Source organism: Lonchura striata, chromosome 5, assembly GCF_046129695.1.
Source record: "Lonchura striata isolate bLonStr1 chromosome 5, bLonStr1.mat, whole genome shotgun sequence".
NCBI lineage: Eukaryota > Metazoa > Chordata > Aves > Passeriformes > Estrildidae > Lonchura > Lonchura striata.
The window spans coordinates 44,653,777-44,676,936 of record NC_134607.1 but is presented as its reverse complement, the minus strand read 5'-3'; the positions used below and the strand labels follow the sequence as shown (position 1 = coordinate 44,676,936).

At 39.9% G+C, this 23,160-nt stretch overlaps 1 protein-coding gene across 2 annotated transcripts; it reads left to right on the top strand.

Annotated features, from left to right (window-relative positions):
• Nucleotides 1-1,067: 1,067 nt before the first annotated feature.
• BEST3 (bestrophin 3) lies at nucleotides 1,068-22,518 on the top strand. Of its 2 annotated transcripts, XM_021544261.3 has the most exons (10): nucleotides 1,068-1,229; nucleotides 4,903-5,072; nucleotides 6,768-6,862; nucleotides 7,402-7,635; nucleotides 12,775-12,929; nucleotides 13,609-13,686; nucleotides 14,104-14,256; nucleotides 17,517-17,597; nucleotides 18,896-19,047; nucleotides 21,394-22,518. In XM_021544261.3, the coding sequence occupies exons 2-10, from the start codon at nucleotides 4,921-4,923 to the stop codon at nucleotides 22,298-22,300; spliced, it is 2,007 nt and encodes a 668-aa protein (XP_021399936.2). In that variant the 5' UTR covers nucleotides 1,068-1,229; nucleotides 4,903-4,920; the 3' UTR covers nucleotides 22,301-22,518. The 2 variants fall into 2 exon arrangements, with proteins under 2 accessions (XP_021399936.2, XP_077639644.1); XM_077783518.1 differs by lacking the exon at nucleotides 1,068-1,229 and having other exon boundaries at nucleotides 4,570-5,072.
• Nucleotides 22,519-23,160: the final 642 nt, after the last annotated feature.

Here is a 23,160-nt window from a genome sequence, read left to right as displayed (position 1 = left end):
AAATGATTTGTCATCTTTTGCCACAGGCCACTGCCTGACACACACATGCCACAGTCTAATATCTCGCCTGCTTTGACATCAAAGTGTCTTTCTTCGGCCATTAACAACAAGAAGAAAGGTAAACAATAGCAGAAACTTCCATTCTTTCTGGGAGAGTTTTAATTAAATAAAAGGCCTCAAATAGCTTAATGCAACTAAGGCAGCAGGGAAAATCTTTCATCATAAAATGAATTAAATCTATAAATCTTGCTAATTCTCTTCCCCTGAATTTTTTTTTATTTACTTCACAGTAACATTATTTCATTCTCTGCTGAAGTTTATGACAACATTATATGATATCTCCTGGGCTTTCACAGTCTATCACCTTTTACAGCTTGCTCTTAATGCCATGGGTCATAAAAGACAGAGTTAATCTCATTTTACAAAGGGGAAGAGGGAAAGAAGTCCTGTGTAAAACCTCCAGTTGCAGAAGGATTTTCACATGGTGAAATGTACAGTTGTAAATAGGTCCACTGAAGCTTTTGGTAGCAGCAACTCTGCCTGTTTTGAGGGATGAGTGATTTCTACAGCAAGCCCCAGAGACCTGATTTCTCAAATCAAATCAACAAATCAGAAATGCAGCAAATGCTGTGCTCCAGGGTGGGACCAAGGTGCAGATGGGGAACATTTTCAGGTTTTGTGGGGTTGTCTCTGGTCTTCCTATTTCGATGCAGGTAATCAGTGCAATTCATGGACGTGTCTTCACAGGACCGTGTTAGAGACCTATCCCTTTCAAAGACAAGTCTCAGAAAAAAATGCTCTCTTCTTGTCCATCCCATTTTGGAGGAAATAAAATGCAAAAAAACCTGTACGTGCCAGCCAAAAACATTGCAAGATTCTTCATTCAAATGAAAGAGGTCCTTCCGATGGCAAGTGGCGTTATAATTATAGACTAGAAAAGAGCAAGATCAGCAGCTGCTGCTGCTGCTGCTGCTTGCGTTTGTTCCCCGTGTAACTGACAGGACAGAGTACTTGGCAAAAACAGACTTCCAGAAGTGGAAAGACATTTTAACCCCTGTTCTTGTCAGTCCACTCCTCTTAGGGCTCTGCAGCAGCAACCCCTTGCTTCAGGTTAAGGGAAGAGCAAGGTGATTTTTGCAGATCTGAAGGGGACTTGGTTTAGGACGTCTGAGAAAGAGGAAGGGTCCAGGATTTGCTTTCGGGCTTGGATTGCTGAATCAAAATAGCAGGTCAGTGGATACAGCGTAAGCTTAATATGTTGTTACAGTTGGCTTAACTCAAATCTCTCTCACTCACTTTCCTTTCTATACCGTAAATTAAAAATTAAGATGAACAATGACAAGGGGTAGGTCTGCATAGAGGTACTATTTATTTATACATTCTGTAAAGAGCCTTTCATGGTCAGTTAGGAAACACTGATGGCTGTTATTTTGTACTGTGGTTTCTCTCTGAATCCTAATGCATCCTGAAATTCTCAGCCAGGCAAAAATCCCATTTACAATTGGGTTCAATATTAATGGAGAGGACACACTTATATTTTTAGCTGTTTATGCCTAAAGTCTTCTGATGATCATCTCCAAAGTGGAGTAATATATAACTCACTTCAGTCTGTGCTTGAGAAAGATTCAGAAAGGAAATAAACACTGAGTAAAAGAAAAAGCAGCATCATAGATATGAGTCAAGGTCTCTACAGGCATTAAATGGTCATAACTTGTGTTATGTCCTCAAAACTCACAAATCCGTACCAGCAAAAAGCCTAGCCCTATATCTGCTGATGAATTTAAAGGCAAAATGATAATTAGGAATGTTTTTCATGATACTGGTGCCTGTGGTATCTGATCTAGTGTACTCTGTCCTTCTTCAGCCCTGGCCAAGAGTGCTCGGGAAGGAATGTGCTGGGAGGCATTGTTACTATCTGCTCTTCCTGTCCATCTCAGTTTTAGCTTTTTAATTTCCTGTGGCCATAAGTAATGTAGGAAGGACTTTCTGCCAACATGCTGCCCGTGAACCAAGGACTCAGGACCACTGTGCAAGAGCCAGAGTCAGCAAAAGGCTTTAGGCCAAAACTCCCCGTTGCAAGGAGAGGCCATACCTAAATGGTTGTAGCTGTACTCAGAGAAAAAAAATACAAAAGCAGATTTAAATTTGTGTTTGCTGTGTTGAGAAATGTAACCAGACAAATGCATAGCTGTCTTTCATAGCTTTATATAGTCTAAACTGTTCTGTAATCACCTAATCTGACCTAATGTATATTTTAAGACATTGAATTATATTATCCTGAAGTCCCAATATGAACCCAATTATAAATGTTAAGCAAAACATTTACTTAGCTAGAGAATAAAACAGATTGTACCACAGGCAAGGAAAGGCAAGGAAGCCAAGGCATCAAAGCCTAAAATTGCTGCAACAGTCCCACTTTTCTTTGCCCAGCTTCAGAGATAGAAAGAAAAAGCAGGGGCCTCCAGTGTCTTCCAAGAGTTTCTATTCAGAGTCAAGGGCATTGAGTAAGGTGCTAAGAGACAGCTGAAATGGGATGAAATGAAAAATAGTTGCTAGAATCAAGCAGACAAATTGCATTTAGTATATAAAACTCTTCTCCCAGTCTAATGCATGGGGAAATATTCTTAATCCTGATTCCTGATAATTCTGCATTTGTAGCCAAAACCCATCTACTAGGCCTCGCAAGACAGGATTTGTTTCAGGTCTGTAGAGAAGGTAGACCCACTTTGTCCAGCTTAGCTACTGACCAGTTTCTAGCACTTTTCACTTTCTGATTTCTAGGAGGAGTCCTTCCTGAAACTCCAAAAGTCATGTTTTTAACACGAATGCCTGCCTTCCTGCAGAGCTGCAGAAGCTGCAAGGGTGCTTCAAGCAATATTTTTTCCTCTGTGGCACACAGCAAATGCTCAGATTCCAGGAGAGACCAGCAGAACCCCTCAGACCCTGCTTGTCTCAGTTATATGAATTCTTCCTGAAGGTCATCTTCTGTCCTACAATTTGCCCTCAGCTTAAAGATCCTAAACAAGAGGGTGACTATCCAGTCCCCTGTTCTGATATTTGGCTGCCCCCACAGTTAGCAATTTATGTTTTGTTTCATCCTGCATTTGTCTAACTTCATCCTCTCATTGTGGCCTTGTGTTGTGCTGAGGGTCTGGCCTCTTGACAAGCTACAAGCCCTCCCATTATCAGACATCTTTTCTAGATCTAAGTCCCTGCTGGAGATTTCCATTACAACATGGATATTAATGGGAAGATAGAGATACACTTGTTGGTGGCAAGGCTTAAACACATGCTCCACAGCATCAATGGGCAGGATCCAAAGGCTCCTACAACAGTTCCAGGAAACACAATATATTTTTAAGCATTTTTTTTTACCCCATTTCTCCCCTATAGCCCAGCCACAGATTTCTTTCATTGTTCATAAAGCTGCACTTTTGCTGGAGAATGGACATCTTTGCCTCCATTTTCTTAAGCATTGCCTCCTGACCACAAGATTTTTAGCAGACAGGACTCTATCTCCATGCATGCCAGTCAGACAAGTTGGCTCTTGCATAGAACTTCTTGGAGTACAACAATGACAACAAAAAATTTAAAGGTCTGTGCCAAGACTCAGGAAAAGAAAAGCTATCATTTGGATTCTAAGGACCGAAACCCATACTTTTTTTTTTTTTTTAAGAAAGACAAAAAAACCCAGCACAAAAAATAATCTTCAGACCCATGCTGGCAAATATCAAGTAGTCATTCTGCAGAGGAAAAGAGACAGCCTGTCAGCAATACAAGGCTTATGGTATCTTTTCCCTGATGATTCCCTTGGTGACTAAAATAAAAACTGGCACTTTTACAGGTGAATTTTAATGGCTTACATTATGCTCTATATCAGAGACACAGTCAAGATGCACAAAATATTTGTCATCTATTAACTAGGAGTTCAGATTTTTCTCTCCCACCCCCCAATAACTTTGCTACAGTGACATCACAAAATTATAGACAACAATAATATTTGTGATACACAGTAACTTTCTTGAGATTTTTGTGCTTGTCTTAATTACTCTCTTTCTTGCATGCTGTATAAAACTGCTTTCATTCATGTTTGGAGCTAAGATTTGTTTTGTAAGCATATGAAAGTTCCTGCTGCATCTTCCTGCACTGGGTAAGCAAGTACCAAACCTAGCACAAAGTATTTGCCCATGTATTTTCAGTTGTATTTTAATTACACTGTGTCTCACACTACCTACCTGAGCAGCCCTAGGGCTGTTTTGCATGGCCATGCAATGCTGAAGTATTGATGAGTAAGTCTAGCTGCCAAGGAGAGAAATAAAAGCATTCCCCAGCTGGTTTCAGCTGCTGTTGTAACTGTTAATGAAAGAGGCAGTCTCCAAATCTCATTTGGTTTTTCAATGATTATAATCACCACAGACAATTAAAAATAATGGCTGGGGATGTACATGCATTTGTGGAATATAGCTTTACCTCTCTTACCAAGATGAAAAGCTTTGAAAACAATGTCAAGCAAATATGTTTCCTATTATTTTCTCACACTAGAGTGGAGCAAACTGAGAGTAAGCAGAGACTGCAGAGGTGTAATATGTCCCTGCCACTGCCACCCAGAAAGGTGGCCACATTCAGTGCTGACTGCTGGGTTTGGGTGGTCATTGACGTAAAGTCCAAATACAGCCTTGTATCAGTCAATCTGCAGGTCTCAACAGGGCTTGAAACTGCAAGATTTTTATTTTTCACTCTCTCTCTATATATGAATACAAACACCATGTATTTATGTACACATATTTTATATGGTTAAATTTACATGTATATCCATGTATCTGTCTATACAGGGGTACATTCAGGTTAGGATACACTGTCTAAAATGTTGTTGGTATCCTGCTTCTCTTCTACTGTTTCTAGGCCCAGCCTACTACGACGATGACAGTCACTTATTCCAGCAAAGTAGCAAATGCCACTTTCTTTGGATTTCACAGATTACTCCTAAGGTGGAAAGGCAGCATCTACAAATTGCTGTACAGAGAATTTATTGTTTTTGCTACTCTTTACACAGCGATAAGTGTTTTATACAGGTACACTCTTTCCAATTCACATCTCATTAAATGTTATACTGAAGTTTCAGACTTCCTAGTGTTAGGCTGATGAATGATGGGGGGAGGTTACTCTTTACTTATTGTCTTTTCCTTGGACATTTTCCAATGTGTTTACCTTTCCATGTTTACTTTAAGGTTCCAGAGAAAATATGTAGAGTGTCAATACAGTTTATCATATTCAGCTGATTGTACTTTTAGCCTAGCATTGAGTAACCATCCTACTGAAGTTAGACTAAATAAAAACTCAGAGCAAGCCTAGATTTTGTCATTCTGACATTGAGCTGGCAGCTGTGAGAGTGCCTCCCTGCTTTAGATCAAAGGTATAGACTTTTTGTTCTCCCTGCAGAACTCTGTTTGCTTTGGGAATTTACAACACCAAGAGGTAATAATTTGGTGGGAATTTGCCAACACTATGAGATAATAATTTTAGAATGAAGTTATATATCCAGGAAAAGCAAAGTTGTGCTTCAAGCTAGGAAGGCATGCAAACTTGATTTTTAGGCTTGCAAAGAACCAAAGAAAACTGCATGTAAGCCCGACAGGGTTATTATCTGTGTGCCACCCAGCTCCTGGCAAGAATACATTACAAGAAGAATTGCTTTTTCTACCAAGGTGTGAATTAAACACCATATGACAGATGCAATTCATCAATTAGTACAGTGAAACTTTTAATTGATGAAGTACATTACATAGAAGTATCAAAATGATGGTTCAGTTCTTACCGTGATCTCTAATTAGATCTCTGCTTTTTATTGGAAGGAAGGAGAAAATGAGCTTCAGTTTTTCTCTGATTAATCACTAATTTTTGTTCAGTAATCTATACCTGTAAAAAAAGAAAAAAATTATACCATTAATATGTAAAGGAACACCAAAGTCTCACAGTTATTAATTAATTTAGTTTTATTGAAATGTCAGGCAATTGAAGACCATGGTAAATAAACCACAGAAAGCTTTCTCTATGTGCTCCAGTTTATTGCACATTTGTAAGCAAAACCCACCAAATATTTGTTATATGTTCCTTTTATAAGAAATCAAAGAATAAATGTAATACTCACCTACACAAATAAAAAAAAATTATACCGCTGCTTGTTGTATTTTATCAGATATCATTTCCTGTGGGCAGAAGCTACTACCATGGCCCATTTGCTATAATTTGGTGAATATTTTCCTAATTGCAAAATACAGTTGTATTTTAATCTTGTGGAAAAGAAAAATTTCATAGGAGTAAGAATAAAAACCCTGTTGCACCAATGTAACATTTTCAAATCAGAGGAATTCTATTGGTAATCTTTTGCAATTCAAGCAGACCTGAGCATTTCCATTAAGTACCACCCTGGAAAAGGAGACTAAGCTCTACTTGCAGACTTAGAGCTTGCTGTCATCTCTGGTCTGTATGGGACAGCAAACTGATTCTCCAGACATATTGATCCAATTAGTAGTGCCAGTCAAATTAGTCCCGAGAAAATGACAAAAAACAGGGAATAATACTGTTGTTTCCTCCAGCTTCTTTAATACTTGCCAAAAGCATTCAGACCTTTACCTTTAAGAATTTGCTTGAAGGCATTAGCCAAGGTTGCTCCCCAGTGTACATATCTGATTATTTATACATGCTTGCACTTAGTATCTAGTACCAGAATATTATGGAAGGACAGATACATTTTATTTCTGCTGCAGATTTTTTCTTACAGGTAGCCAAAAACGATTCTTTGAAAAATTATCAATTTACTGTGACAGATATGCTGAACAAATCCCAGTAACTTTTGTGCTTGGTAAGTACCGGTTAAATGTGAAATTATTCTTCAACTATGTCTCTGTTCAGGCATTTTGTGAATGTTGGTGCATGGAAGCATTTCAGAGCTGAGGGGAATGTGGGAGGTTTGAGGTTCACAATAAATCATCTGCCTCCATCAGGCCTCCTCAAGTTCAAGTTGCTTTTTTCACATCAACATTTATGCTCATATTTTTAATATACTAACAGGAAAGGTTTCCATAAATCTAGATCTAGATCATGCTCACTACTATTGATTCCTTATACCTGATCTTCCAATGAGATTAATTCACCCTAAGTTTTACTACAGAGAGGAAATTTGTTAATTTGTGGGTATGAGATACTTAGCTGCATGCCCTGTCACATTGTAATGTCCATTAAATAATTAGTATTTATTGTATCCTGGGTTTTAACATGGCCTATTGCCTTTATTCTGGGAAATGTAACAGCTCAGTGATATGAACAACACTCTGCAAACTAAAATTAAAGTAACTGAAATCCTGATAGGCACTGAACTTTTTTTTCCCTCCTAACCCTCAGGTTTCTATGTTACTTTGGTGGTGAATCGCTGGTGGAACCAGTTTGTGAACTTGCCTTGGCCAGATCGTCTGATGTTGCTCATCTCCAGCTGCGTGCAGGGCAGGGATGAGTATGGGCGCTTGTTAAGGAGGACTCTCATGCGTTATGTGAATTTAACATCTCTGCTGATCTTTCGCTCTGTCAGCACAGCTGTGTACAAAAGGTTCCCCACCATGGACCATGTGGTTGGAGCAGGTACTGCACTTCGCTCCCCAAAATTGCTTTGCTTTCTCTCAGAGGTGGGGACTCAAGGAGGGAAGGAGCTAGCCTCATTTTTTCTTTCCTTTGGTCCCATGTGCTCCTCATACTAGCCTACGTCAAATCACATAACCTTAAGAGTGCATCTTTAATATTCTAGAAGTCTTTAGCAACACTACAGAAATCAACTGAGTTTGACAGTCTTATGTGAATCTGCTTTCAGACCCCATGGAGGCAATAGGCCTGCCTCAAACATTCAGGTGTATGCAGCAGGTACAACATTCTCTAAAGCACAAAAAAAAAAAAAAAAAAAAACAAAAAAAAAAAAAAAACCCAAGTTGCAATATAGTTTGATGCAGTAGAAATGATGACTTGTTATATGGCATTGCCTCAATGTCTGGGATATAACTTGTTCTGGTGTATCAGAGACTGATCTCTTCAGGCACTTCACAAGTACAGCTTTATCTCAATTTTTATTGAAGTAGACTGCATTTTTAATAGATTACATTTGAAGTGTTGTGATTTACTCAAAAAAACCCTCAGCCCCAAGGGGGTTTTCTTTATATTGAAAACTTACTTTAAACTTAGTTTTTCAAGGATAACTAAACTAAGTATTAAACGTGTCTTTGTTTTCTGTTTCTTTCAATAACACAATGAATGTAATGATGGTGAAGAGTTTTCAGTCGTGTAACACTTTGATTATCTATTAAGGACTGACTGCTCAGTATTTAAAGGCAAGGTGTAGCACTGTACCTTCTGACTGACATGGTCAGTGTCAGAGGTAGAACAGCAATACAAAGTCATGTTCTCTACTGAATGTCTCGAATCTCTTAAATTTATTCCTTTGGCAGATAATAGTAAGCAAAGTTGTAGCAAGTTAAAATACGCAGTGTAATATACATATACACATTTCAAATATGTGTGAGAAGCTTTGGATATTTAAAAAAAATGCCAGGCAGAATGCACCAATCTTACTGGAGGGAAAAAAAAAAACAAAAACAAAACAAAACAAAAAAACACACAAACATTTATGTTGGATTCATTGAATTTTAAATCACTCTTCTTTGTGCTGTACAACAAAACTGTTTACCTGAGCCTGTGAGAGGTCAAGGAAGATTTTGTCACTGTCCCCAGCAATCTGCTTCTACTATGCACTGGAAAATTACAACATTTCCAGGCAGATAATCCAGCTCTGCCTCCCTGTTGCTAAAAACAATCTGTTCCAAAGAGACAGAATGTCACAGCATTGTACCCGAATTGTAGACTGGAAAGCAAGTTTTGATTGTTGGGTTTTTTAACAGTGAAAAATCTTCTACTATGAAATAAACTGTGTATGCAAGTATAGACAGTGTAGTCAGCTCTGGATTTCAGTACTTTTTTTGTAGGTTTTAATGCATATTGAGCTGCAAAGCTTTTATTGATGCAGTACCAAGCTTTTCAGGGTATATTTCGCTCCTATTAACATCCAGTGACTTAGACAATACTCTGCAATCATCCCCTCCCTTGTTCCCTGTGGCATTACATATCAGACTGCACAGGAGAGAGGCATTGAGTATGAATGTGAACAGCACAAATCTGATACTTACAGCACAGTCATCATTGAAACAAATTATGACGATTTTGCATTTTGTTGTCAAACTGAGAACTGCCATGACATGATTATTGCTACATACTTCTCTTTTCAGCAAATGAACTGCTTAAATTTATAGATTTTAAATTTGAGAACAGTATCACAATGATCTAGTCTGACTCATCCATAACACAAGGCACAAAAGCTTGCTAGTATCATCCTTTAACATGCTGCAATTTCTGACTGAGCTGTAATACCTTCTAGGAATATAATCAGCCCAGATTTAAAATTCAGATGGATATACTGGAGACTAAACCACATCCTAGGTGAACAGACATTCACAACAGTAAACCTGCTGTTGAAGAGTGACATCTTAGTCTGAACTTGCACAGTGTTATCTTCTATTCACTAGATTTTGTCATAGGTTTGGGCTCTTCTTTTTTTTTAATTAGAAGAAAACATATATTTTCCCTCAATAGTTATATGTTAGCACACTGCATAAAGGCTTGAATGAAACTCAGGAGCTTCACCAACTGTAGGCTCTGCCTATAGGATACAGTCTTGAGTGCTGGACCTTCCTTGACTCTTTTTCATGTTTTAACAATCTGTGGAACTGTAAACAGTAGATCCATGTGGATTCACTCCTTTATGATGCTGATTGCAGGAAGTGTCAAATGCTTAGCAGCTGAGCACAGCAATCCTGTTGGCTGCAAGAGGGATGTTGGATGCTCAAGAGAACAGCTGTTAAAAAACAGAGTAATGAGTGAGCAGCAGAGCAGAGAGCACCCCAAAAGAGCTGATGGGAAACACTGAAGAGAAATATGAGGTGTGAGCTCAGCAACATGAATATCTATGGATGGCTGAAGACTGCAGTCCCAAATCCTCTACTGGAAGGAAGCACCTAAATTAACCCTTTCCCACATAACACAGAAGCAGAAAATGAAACTTTTATCTACTTGATCATGTTCCTTCTTCTCTAACCACTAGTATTAAAAATATTTACAGTGAATAATCTGAACCAGTCTTGTCTCAAACCATTGAGTTTTGACAGGAGAAATGAATACTCTTTGAATCACTCATCGGAGAGCACGAGTGATTTTGTCCCAGCTAGGTTTGTGTTCTCATCAATAATTTCCCTGTAAGATCTCTCTGGCTGACACTGTTCACATTAGTGTCCTTTGATTATTTATTGATTGCACTCCATGTCACTCTTTTGATACTTTCACAAGAATTCAGTGTCCTGAAATGCCTTAGATCATCCTTTTTCCTGATCTTGGCACAATATTTGACAAATATTTCCCATCTTCTGGAGCTGCTCCAGTCTTCCAGTGCTTGTCAAAACCAGTATTCTTGTTTATAGAGCTTCTTGGTTAATTCTTTGAATACTCTTAAATAAAAATAGTATTACCATATTTAGAAACCATGTAATTTTAATAACTGAAATTTTATATCCTCCCCTATATTTGATGGAATATAAAGTGTTTCTTTACCCCTGCAATAACAGTATGTTGTCTGTATTGCCACCAGTAAGAGCAATCCAGAATTAGTATTTTTTGCAATAAGAATACTAGGCATTATTGATATTAATCAAAGAGAATATTTAATCAATGTTAACACAAACACTTCAATGCCAATTTGAACCTTATCATTAAAAAAATCAAACTTTGTTGAGCTTTCTGAACAGAAGGTGCCCAATTTCAGTGGAAAGCTGAACTGATCCTTGCTATTCTTTGTGACCCCTTCAGGCTGTGTCTTTCCAGAGCCTCCAAGTGACTTGCATCCAGTGTTTACCTCAGGCTCAATTTTTTGTTTTTCTGTCTGTCTGTTTCAGCCTGACAGAAGCATCTTTTCCTGTCCTGAAATAAGCAGGCTGGCTGAACAAAAACTAAAGGCAGCCTGAAAGATTGACTTTTAGGAGTCAGGAGCCATAACTAGCAGGTTAATTTGTCTGGTTGCCTGATTATTTCTGATTATGAGAAGTGGCTGCAAAATGCCCAGGGAACTTTTAAAAGCTTTATCTTATTCAGTTCTGAAATTCTATGATACTGCATGAGTACTGTCTCTTGCTGCTGAATATTTCCTCTTCTACAGTGTTTTCTGTCCTGTCCTTGCCTTCCTTCTCAGTAGTTGCAGCATTTCATACCTCCTGTGTAGGCTTGTTCCAACTGTACATTAGTGACATTTTCCTCAACAACAGAATATTTAAGATCACTGTGTTTAGCAAATCTCCTGTAATTTAATTCACATTTCTATGCAACACAACTGAGTTTCTATATATTTATTTGTTAGCTGTGTCATATGTCTTTAGCAATGTTAGCTATAATGGACAAATTCTTAGTTACTCGTTGGAGTCTACTGTCAATTCCCTTACTGAATTTTCAGCATTCAAACTTGTAATTAGTTGGCTGAGCCCCCTATTTTGTTGCTGTTGTGTTACTACCTTTGTCTTATTTCAGAGCTAATGTCAATACAACAAAATAAGCTTTATACCCACCCTGATAGATGTCACATACCTGTGCAAAATCTAAGAGCCTCCAAATATGACAATAGCAGAAAATCCAGGGTTTGGACAAAGGAAAATGTGAATTTTCTGAGGCTATTTTTGTCAAAGCCTGGGTAGAAGGAGGACAGTAGAGCAGCGCTTTCTTCCCCAGAGGGGTGGAGGTGTTGCTTCAAAAGGCAGCTGCTCCCTTGCCAGTCCCGGGCAGAGATTGGCTCTGGTGCAGGATTTGTCACACACACAGCCCTGGCTCCCTGGCTATGTGACCTTGCAGCAGGGTGAAGCAGGGCTTCACGAGGCAGGGGAACTCTTCAGGCAACCTAACACTTTCCCAGCATCCCAGCAAGGCAAATTGCCAGGCAGAGAGCATCTTCAGCCTGCAGACCCACAGCATGTCACCTGGCCCAGTGTCCCCTTAGCAGCAGGACGTCTGTGCATGATTCCCTCTTCATCTCTTTGCATGCCTTCATAATGCCAAAGAAAACAACAAACAATCTGTCAGGGAAGTATTTCACTGGCAGAAGGAACACTCTGTTGGGCTTTGTTTCATGCATGTACTTATATCCTCTGTTGCTTGATCACTGCTTTGCAGATATAACAAAAAATTATCAGGATCAGAAGGTCATATAACTGCACTTACAATATGTCAAAATGCTTCTGAAACCCATCATTGGTGAAAAATGTTTCTTGATGGATGTATCCAGGTCCTTATTTTTATGAAAGTAGAATATGAAACTAGAGAGTAATTTGTGCAATTCTTACTATTCTATGCATCTACCATATGTCAGCAGTTAGATATAAAAACACAGTAAATAGCAAATTGTTGCCTATATCGGTACAGAGGAATTTAGCATAGGTAATTAATGCAAAAAGAAGTTCTTTCAAGCAAGATCTGGCACAATTTTTTTTTTGTTTTTATGAGGAGGTTACTAGTTAGAATTATATGTTGTGTTTAGCAGAGTTCTATGCAAATATTACATAAAAAGAAACATATTCCAAACATATAGTATCAGTAATACTGAAAGCACAGAGTAAATGAAGGTTGTTTTGATTTTTTGGTATACAGGTTTTATGACAAAATATGAAAGAAAACTTTTTGATGACCTTAAGTCTCCCCACCTGAAATATTGGGTCCCATTTGTCTGGTTCGGAAATTTGGCATCAAAGGCACGAAAAGAGGGAAGAATTCGAGACAGTGTGGATCTGCAGACACTGATGAATGTAAGTAGAAAAAGGAAATATACAAAAAACTAATCTGAAATTGCTTTTCACTTACATAAATGTTTTTATTTAGTATGAACAGATCTCCTGTGTCATCTAAATGACCTTACTCAGGATTTATCCTACTTTTCTTTGTGTACCAATGCACACTTAAACACACAACAGCATTCTCTGGGATTCTTTTTAATATGACTAAGAAGGTATTGAAAGAAACAAAAATTTGATAAATAAAAAATTATTGTAACATCACTCTAAATCCATACTTGTTCCATTGCTAAAAATACGAGAAGTGAGAATAATATGGCATTTTGAAGATTTTACTGTCAGGGAGAGATTATCTTCCTGAATATTTCATTTAATGGTAAAACATCCTTTTTATGATGTAATATATTCTCTTTCATGTATCACTAGACTGTGAATAAGACAGAAACAGAAGATGAATTGTGAAGAAATACAAAGTATACTAAGTACTCCAAATCCATAAACCAAGTCAATATTCAAATGGGGTGCTGGGTACAGTTATAGTATCAATTTATACATACTATGCTTTCTTGTCTCCCTGTCCTTTTATATATGCAAAAATGAACTGCAACAAAATATTTATAATTCAGAATTGTATCCCATGCAAGTTTATTTTGTTGTGGTTTCTTGCTGGTTGATGTTTTTATTCCCCTTTTAGGAGATGAATAAGTACCGGTCGTGGTGTAGCCTTTTGTTTGGTTATGACTGGGTTGGAATTCCACTGGTCTATACCCAGGTACTGAGCTATTATCCTGTAGAAAGTTCAAAACACAATTTCCATAAAAGGGGTGTTGGTACCCAACATTTATGGTATAAAACATTCATAGTCCTGACCTGAGTCTCTGAGATACTGAGCACTGGTTCACTTGCACAGGATCATGGAGGCCTGGCTAAATATTTAAGGCATATTTAATGTAGAGATATTTTTAATATCTTGCCTAATTTGGAAGAGGGGAGGGAAGCACTGAAATGTTTTTCTGTTTCCTGAGTGTTCTTCCTGGCCGTAATTATTCTTGCAGCCTCTGTATTTGCAATACCTCCTATAGATTTATAAATTATATGGCAAAAGGCAGACAAAGGGCTTTGGATATGGGTTGCCTTATGCATAAAATTGTCTTGGTTCATTATCTCAATGAAATTCTGTTCTTTTCAGGTGGTTACTCTTGCAGTCTATACCTTTTTCTTTGCCTGCCTGATAGGGCGTCAATTTTTGGATACTGACCAAGGGTATCAGGGACATGACTTAGATATTTACATTCCAATCTTCACACTGCTGCAGTTCTTCTTCTATGCAGGATGGCTCAAGGTAAACTGGCTTTCTGGACAGGTGATGGGGGAACCCTCCCTGGGGGGCTGGTCAAGATGTCAGTTCTGTGATACCCATGTAAAATCTCCAATGAATACTGAAGTTACACCGGAGATTAATTCAGCCTGAAGTGTTCTCTGGTCATATAGAAATATAATGCAATACATTTTTACTTCCACCTGACAGACGGTATAGTAAGAAATGGTCATGAATCTGAAAGAGCCCGTTTTAGTAGCACCAATGCTGGACAACTCCCCAAGGGAGTATTACTCCCACAAATCTCAGGACTTTAACTATAAAGTGACAGAAAAGGGATTAAAAAACCTTTCTCCCACTCCATTCTACAGTGGGGAACTGTGGCTGCAGACCTGGCATCAGCTGAAAGGGACTGAATGATACTTTCTTCTTATGATCAAAGCTGGAAGTATCTGCTGTTAACCTCATCAGATGCAGGCAATTAAAGGTCTCCAGTTCCAGAGGGCTATGAAAGAGTAACAGACAATATTGGCTAGAACTCCACTGCATAAAAGTGTTCATTAAAAAGGAGAGTTGTAGAGGAATTGGATGCTGCCCATCCACCTGTTGATGACTGCTGGCTAGTGTATCACAATCAATCTGATAGCTGACTAATCACACCACGTACCTCAAGGTGGTTCTCTCCTCTGAACAGACTTGCTAGAAAAGTTTCATAGGGGTCTATGTACATTATATTTTCTTTTGTGTTTATTAATCATGGATGGAACTATAGAACTAACTTTTCTATTAGAATGTAACTTTTCTGTTAGAATATAAATTGAATATAATTGGCCATAGACATGCCTTTCCACAGCCAACTCCGAAGGGCAGAGTAAAGAAGGCAGCACACCAAGCTGGCAGATTGTGAAGAAAAGTAAAGTGCATGCAGGACAAGCTCCTCTAGTGTTGTGTCCTAGGAAATGAGGGGGAAAGGCATTTTGCTGCATAGGGAGCAGCCTGGATGGGGGTGGGAGAGAGAGGAAGGGAGGCTGGTACAGTGAAGGTAGCAACTTCTGGAGAAAAGTGAGGCTTTATCTGTAGGAGGTGTCTTCCCAATATACTAAAGGGTTAAAAACTTTAAGCTGTTCCTCTTGACCACCCTGCTGGTGCCCCTGAGGGGAAATGGGTTTTCCTTCTTCATCACCCAAGGAGGTTTATAGCATCTCCTCCTATAGTTAGGCTCAGAGCTTCCAGCCAACTACTGGCTGTGGCAGGTATGAGGTGCCTTTGTAACTGAAAAATCTTCAGCAAAATCAAAAAGAGAAGTTTTTAAAAGTTAATTTAATATCAGCAGAGTTTCCTCAGACTGGGGGTTCATCCAAACCTTCAGTGCCTGGAGTCAGGATATTTCTGTCTTGAAGGTTACAGCCAGTTTTCTGCTGAATGTGTTGGACTTTGGCTGCCAGGCAGCAAAAAGGGCCCTGAAGTATTGACTTCCAGTAACTTGGCAATTCCTCAGAAATAATGGGTAAACTGAGCTCATTCCTTGGCCTGAAGCCTGGTCTGTTATACCTATAATACAGGGCCAAAATTTCCCATTACATGAGACACTTCTAAATCCCCATTTTCTTTACAGGGACAAATGAACTGTCCAAATAAAGAATTTAGTTGTCCAGCACTACATTCCTTCCTGGAGAATAAAGTCATGTCTCACATGCAAGGACCAGGTCAGCAAAAAAAAACCCATCACCACTGTTTGCACTGTCCCAGTCCTCACTTTTTTAAGCTCATGTGATAGGTTTTATGGTGTACTTTTGGGTGGTGGTCCGCTGGCTTACATGAAGCTGATCCATGTCTTCCCTGGAGAGCCACAAGACAGACTGTGTTCTGGCTCCTCCCTTTTGCAGCACTTTCATAGCTGTACCCAGAATTTAATACCCATGTGAATGAGTGTGAGCAGAGGTGACCCTTGTCTCCTTTCATTGCTCCCACCTTACAGGTGTTTCTGTAGTGTTAAATCTACTCAGCAGTTCTTTTGCTCTGTGCCAATGCTGACCTGGGAGTTCGTGGCCTCAGAGAGGCAGCAAGTCCTTATCCACAGGTACAACCTAGAGGCACATAGGAAAAATATCCAGGGAGCAATTGCCTTGCAGCTATAAGTTATTTAGGTCATAGCTGTCCATAGTGATGTTAATAAACAAGATTGTTTAATCATACAGTTGCTTTACCCATATCCACATTAAACAAAGGACCTGACTGCTGCTCCTGTGTATGGCCCTGGTAATCACAAGGAAGGCTTGGAAGGGTTATCAAGAATACGATCACCTTCAAAACCAGGGCTTAAAAAGATAACCAGAAGGAGAAAATAATGGAAGGGAGAGGATATTTAATGTCAGCATACCAAGAAACTAGGAAATAGAGAAGCAGTCTGAAATTTCCTAATTTTTTTTTTTTCTATTTAATCCACCAGCAGCTATGTGTTTACTCTCCACACGATATACTTTAGTGATCACAGGGGTGGGGGGTAGTCTCCGTGGGTTTTTTCACTGGATATGGAGAGCCAGAGAGGGTACTTTTCCAGACTAGTTCCCAGACTAAGGTACCTCACCACAAATATGTCTGAGCTCACTGTTTGATTGTGTCCTCCACACGATGAGCTTCTGCCCTGCAGTTTCAGCCTGTTTAGGAACAGAAACCCAAACCAGCAGGCCACACTGAGAACCAGAATCAGGTTCTGTCTCTGGGATTTGGCTAGCATGATGCAGAGTTAACTCAAGTTTTTTGTATGATGCTTTTCTTCAAAAGCCTTGGAAGGTTGCCATTGGGGTTAATGCTGATAAAGAAGTAGGGGCTGAGGACTGAGGTGGAGAGATGAGCTCCACTCCCTCCAGCAAACTCCAGCTGCAAGGCTTGAGAATACTAACCCCGTGGGCTGGTGGACTATTGCAGACAGTACAGTAACAGAGCCTCTAGCTGCTAAACCATTGATTTAAATGAGCCAAAGACAACAGTAAGGAAAGGTAATGACTATTGGATATGACAATTACCTTGGCCCAGACATGTCACAATTCCCAGTAGGCCAGCACTGACAATTATGATTGACAGCACCAGCGAGGCACAGAGATACGAATCTATAGTGAAAGCAAACTAAGCTTTGCTAGGCTGGCTGAACAATCACACAGAGCTCAAGTTATGATTGTAAGTGACAGGCAGGCAGAGAGCAAAAAATCCAATCCTACTTTCTCTGCAGCACTAGTCGTGACATGGCATGCCAACCTCTCTTCACTGTCTTGTTTTCTTTTCAGGTCGCTGAACAACTCATTAATCCATTTGGAGAAGATGATGATGATTTTGAAACTAACTGGTGCATCGATAGAAATTTACAGGTTGCTGTTGTTATTTCTACTTCCAGCTTTATTCTACCATAGGTTATCATTACATCTAATACTATGTCTTAAATTGAGGAATAAATCAGGGCAAAAAATGTTAGCAAAACATATTCTTTCCCTGAAGGATAACCTGTGGCTGTGATCCACAGAGTTTGTTTTCACAAGCTAATTCATCTTGATTTTGGTATTTGGCATTTAGAATGCCTGACTAAACATGCAAACAGCTTAAATTATAAAACCACTCTATGCCTGGAAAAACATGCAATGTAGGTCAATCCTGCAAAATCCAAAATTCATTCCCACATAGATAAGAACACATTTTGCTAATTTGAAAGTCTCGAGATTAAAATATTGCATATGAACATTCCTTTAAAAAGAAAGGCAGCAAAACCAGTAAAAACACTAATAAGCAGGGCCAGTACCATGACTCATGTTGGGATGCTGTCACCCATGGCAGTATCTGTGGCCAGCCCAGGAGCCAGTGTCCCTGGTCATAGGGGCTGTGAGATGGCAAGGGTACAGTTTTATTCCAGTTACCCCTGATTCCCAAAGAGTCCTGACTGTTGGGCTGTCAAGGAGCTCAGAGACATGAGGAGTTCCCACAACACCTGCTGCTCCCCTTGCATAGAGCAAAGCACAGGCCTGGCTGAGCTGCTGTTGAACTCCACTCCAGGAAAGCAGAGCTCAGGAGTTAGGGGAAGCAAGGACCAAATAAGCCACCAAATTAAGCAAAGAAACCAGAGTAAGCCATGCAAGTATGTGCAAGAATGGGAAAGGACTTCATATGGATAAAGATTCTCTCTGGCTTAGTACCATGTCAGGATACTCATGCTACTGTTAGAGCCTCTTGTGTAAAATTTATTAGAAGGATGTTTACATACTTGATTCAGAATGTTAAAATGGCAATGAAGCCTATCAGAATGATTCTTGACCTCTGGACATTTTAAGGAGCACATGTGTAATACTTTACACAGATTTTCCATAGCAGATGAAGGATCACATTTAATTAATTATTCATGTGGGAAGGACTTCAATCTGGCACAAATATCTTTGCAGTCCAGAAGGTTCAAGTTATGATAAAATGTATCCTTTCATGAATATAGGCAGATATAGGGGGTTTATTTTGTAATACTGAGTCTCTTCCTAATGCCCAGGCCATCATACACAGCTTATGTTAAGGGGTTTAAGAAATGGTTAAAGGGTGTAAGAAATGTTGACCCAGGGAGTATAAAGTAGACTATTTCATATACTCCACTATCTTGAAAGTGACATGATTTATGCAAAAAAAATTTAAGGTTTCACTTCTGGCTGTGGATGAGATGCACATGAACTTGCCAAGGATGGAGAAAGATATTTACTGGAATGATACCTCTGCCCGCCCACCCTACACAAAAGCAGCTGCTGATTACTGTATTCCTTCCTTTCTTGGATCGACTATTGAAATGGGGTGAGTGGCACTAAGGGTCCTCAATGCCATCAGAAAGATCACCAGCCCAACAGTCTGCACTGACTGGCAGACAGTCAGAGCAGGGATGCGGGCTCTGACAATACTTCAGGCAGAGAACATGGAAATGGGAAAAGAAATTAGGAGGGAATGGGCAGGCTGGGGAGGATGTCTTCAGTGGTCTATGTGTTCGTCCAAGTTGTGCACGCAGATCTTAAATTGTATAATCAATAAATAGAGCGTGTTTGCAGTGAGGGTTTGTTGATAGTCCCTAAGCACAGGATGATACCTGAAGACAGTGACTGACTTATCTTAATGATACTTGCTTTGCTACAGCTTCTTCATGCATTCCCAGTTAGCAAAACAGTTATTGCTTTGTTCATTTAGTTAGCAGACAACAGTTGAAATCAGTCCAGATTTTTGTGAAGATCAACAAGGAACCATCTTGAATGTTGTATGACTTTTCATTGACTAATAATCCTGGCATGGAAGTTGAAATGGACAGATTTTGTGAAGGTATGAAGAGGATTTATTTGCAGAGATGAGCAAAGAATAATGGTTACAAAGAACAGAGGGTATGGGATTGCCCCCTGTTGTCAGGATCTATATGAGGAATTAGTGACAGGCCAGCTAGCTTAGAAGATGCTAGTTTACATACTTGTGGCATGCTGTAAAATAGACAGATCAATAAGTGTAAATACCATCATGCCTGAGAAAATATAAGGCAAGTAGATGTTTTCATCTGAAAACCTTTTTTAAAACTTTACAGAAGAATTTTTTTTTACTTTAAAAATTATCTCAAGATATTTACAATTTTCCCATAATTTCCCACCTTTATCAAAATAAAGTGTCTTTAATTTTTTGTTTCATTTGGCCTCAGGATTGTGGCTTTCACATTTTTCTTCCTCTTATTTTTTCATTTTCATTTTTCATTCTACTACAAAGGACAATGGTTTATCACACACAGCCTTTTCAGAAGGTTTTTTTTCCTTCTGGAAAAAACTATAAAATGGCAAAAAGAAAAGTAAAGAAGGAAGTAAAAAAAGTAAAGAATAAAAATTCATAGAACATAATTTATTTTAAGGTAACTTCTAGGGGGGAAAGGTGGCAAAAAAGAAACATCATTCAGTGTGGAAACAATTTCTAATAAAAGGTACTTTACACAAAAAATTAAGGAAGGAGAGAATGAGAAGTAACTCTCTGATCACTCCTGTGGAATGCAAACAGCTCTGAGGTGTTGACTTTTTATTAATTATCTTCTCATGTGAAACGTTTCTCTGTTCATATCTCTAAAAATTATGGATAACTCTTACAAAAACTTCAAAAACAAGCTCTAAAATCCTTCCAAATCCAAAGCAAATATATAAAACTTGAGCCCAAACCCAAAGTCTTCTCCAGTCTCCTCTAGCTAATATCTGGAACAAGTTGCCTCAAGAGGTGGTAGGTGTCCCATCCCTGTAAACATTCAAGGCCAGGTTGCATGGGGCAATGAGCAACCTGTTATAGTTGAAGGTTTCCCTGCTCATCACAGGGAGGTTTGATTAGATGCCTTTAAAGGTTCCTTTCAGCATAAGGAGATTCTGGAGGTTCTATGATCTCCAGAAATGCTGGATGAAGTTCCTCTGTCCCTCCAGGTTAGTCTTGCCTGTGCTCCTTGCCTCAGCTTTGGCCCAAGCCCCTTTGCCATTCTTATCCTTAGGACAGGTAACTGGGCCAGTTGGCTTGTCCAGACTGCACTGAGTCAGTGCCGTGTCCTGAATTCACTGGCATGTGCAGCAATAGTTGTTCTCATGAAGCAACAAGGCTATTCAGGAGAAGAGTACTAGGTACAGGTGAGACCTTCAGACACACTGTCATGCCCCAGAAGTAAATGAGATTTGGCCATAGAGTAGTTTCAACATTTTTTAAACTGTTGTCCTCTGTTTCCAGCAGTAGCTTTTTCACTGTTGCTATTTTTGCCTGAAGGATTCTCCTGAAAAAGTAACTACAGCACTGACTAGGGTTCCTTTCACCCCTTTTCCCTCACCCTGACACAAGCCTGACCATGTGGCGCTGCCTCAGAAGGCTGCAGCTCAAATATGAAATGGTGCCAGATGCCTGGCTGGATGCCTTCCCAGCCTGGTCCATAGGAAAAGAGACTTCTGGATGTGAAAAGCTCTTTGTGTGATCTGGCTGATTCAAAGGCACAGACACTCTTTCCTGGCACCCTCATCCTTTTCTTCCTTCTCTTTAGGGACACACTAGGGCTTTGGTTCCTATGTCATGTGTCCTATGCCTGAGACAGAGGGATAATGTGCATAGATGCTTCCTATATTTAAGTGACATCTACTACCTGGCTTTACTTTGCAGGCTGGCTGATACTGAATTTCTCTATGGGGAAGAGTGGCCTTGGGAAGAGGAGAAACACCAGAGACAGTATTCAGTGTTGAGAAGAGTCAAGAGGTTTCTCAGTGTCCATGAGGGTCCTTCATACCCAACTCACCAGCGCTACAGTCGGCAGACGAGTGAGAATTCGGTCTTTTTCCCAGCAGATGAGAAGGGGCACATCAGACGGCTGCAGGAAATGCACACAAGAGGGAGGCACTCTACATTAAGCTTCAAGAAGAAACATGAAGGAGTTACCAGAAGTAACAGACTTCACGGTAGCCGAGAGCTAGGACCCATAACAGAAACCTCAAGGAACGAGGCACAGTTTGGTGACAGTGACACCTCATCTGAGACAACCAGGCCAGTTCCTGAGGTCATTGTTTCTGAAGCCCAGGAGATTGAGCCTGATGTGCTGGACAAACCAGACCCTCCAACAGAGCGCTCCGCAAGCATGCCAGAAGAGAAGCTCCAAAGGATCTTAGCTGAGGCAAATGTAGCTCTTCTGAACCAACAGTTCTTCCCCCCAGAAATGACTCCATACCTCTCAAGTTCAGAGGTGCATCAGTCACTTCCCAGTGTGATAGGAGAGCCCAAACATGAGCCCCAGGTTAGTAACATAGCTGGTCTCATAACAGATCATGAGAGAAACCTTCAGCGATGGAGTTTACCAAGCTTCCATAGTCCTAGTACAGCATCAAACACTGATGCTGCACCACCTTCAACAGATTCTGGAACTACTTCACCGCAAAGGACATTAAGTGATGGGAAAAATGGTACTTCTGCTTGTGCTCCACAAATATTTGAGATGCAGGACTTGTGGGAAAACCTGGACAGTAAAGAAACAGCCATAGTAGAATTTTCTAATGATGAGAGTGAAAGAAAACTTTGAACATTCTTCCTCTGGGTTTGACTGAACTTCTTGTCTTCTCTTGAACATGGTTCTCACACAAATTTGCTGAAAGTGCAGAAGGGCAGACTCAGTACTCTGACAATATCCAACAGAGGATCTGGGCACCTAAATAGGAGGCACTGTGGTGACATATTTTAAGCCACTTGGTCATTGGCTTGAAATCTGTGACTCTGTGGGAAATAAATTTACAGGGAGTACTAGGAGCCTCAGGATGTATATGGCAGTGAGCTGTGTAGACATAACTAGAGGAAACACTAAGGTTATCAGAAGAGTGGGTATGGTTCTGTCTACTTTGGATATACACTGAATTCTGCTGCCTTTGTCTGCTCTGTCAGCTTAAGGTCCATGACATTCCTGTAAGACCTACCAACAGTACTGGTTTCTACTCAGGTGGCTCAAAGGCAAGATGTGGGCTCAATTCCTTTCTCAGCCTGGAGAGAGTCAGCCCACCATCTCTTACTGCCTGGAGGAACACTTGAAAAATCAGGCCTGTCATTTGTGTAGGACAGTATTCTGCCCCACTCCTGATGAAGCTATGCCACTAAAGAGTAGACAAAATAAAAGGATTAAATGTTCAATTTTGTTTTAAATAATGGAAGGTGCAAAACAGCTGATGGGCTGGGCATGGTATGTCTGAGCCTTGGAGCACGTATGTAGCATACCCAGTGACAGTTTATTGTAAAATGAGGCTCCCAGGTGACCTCCCTAGGGATGACAGGCCTGCAGCACTGTCTCAAGAGGTGATGGAACTGCGGGTGAAACTAAGCCGAGACTCCGCTCTTGTGGAGACCTTCAGCTGGAAGAGCACAGGCTGTAGTCATCCCAGGCAGACTATGAAG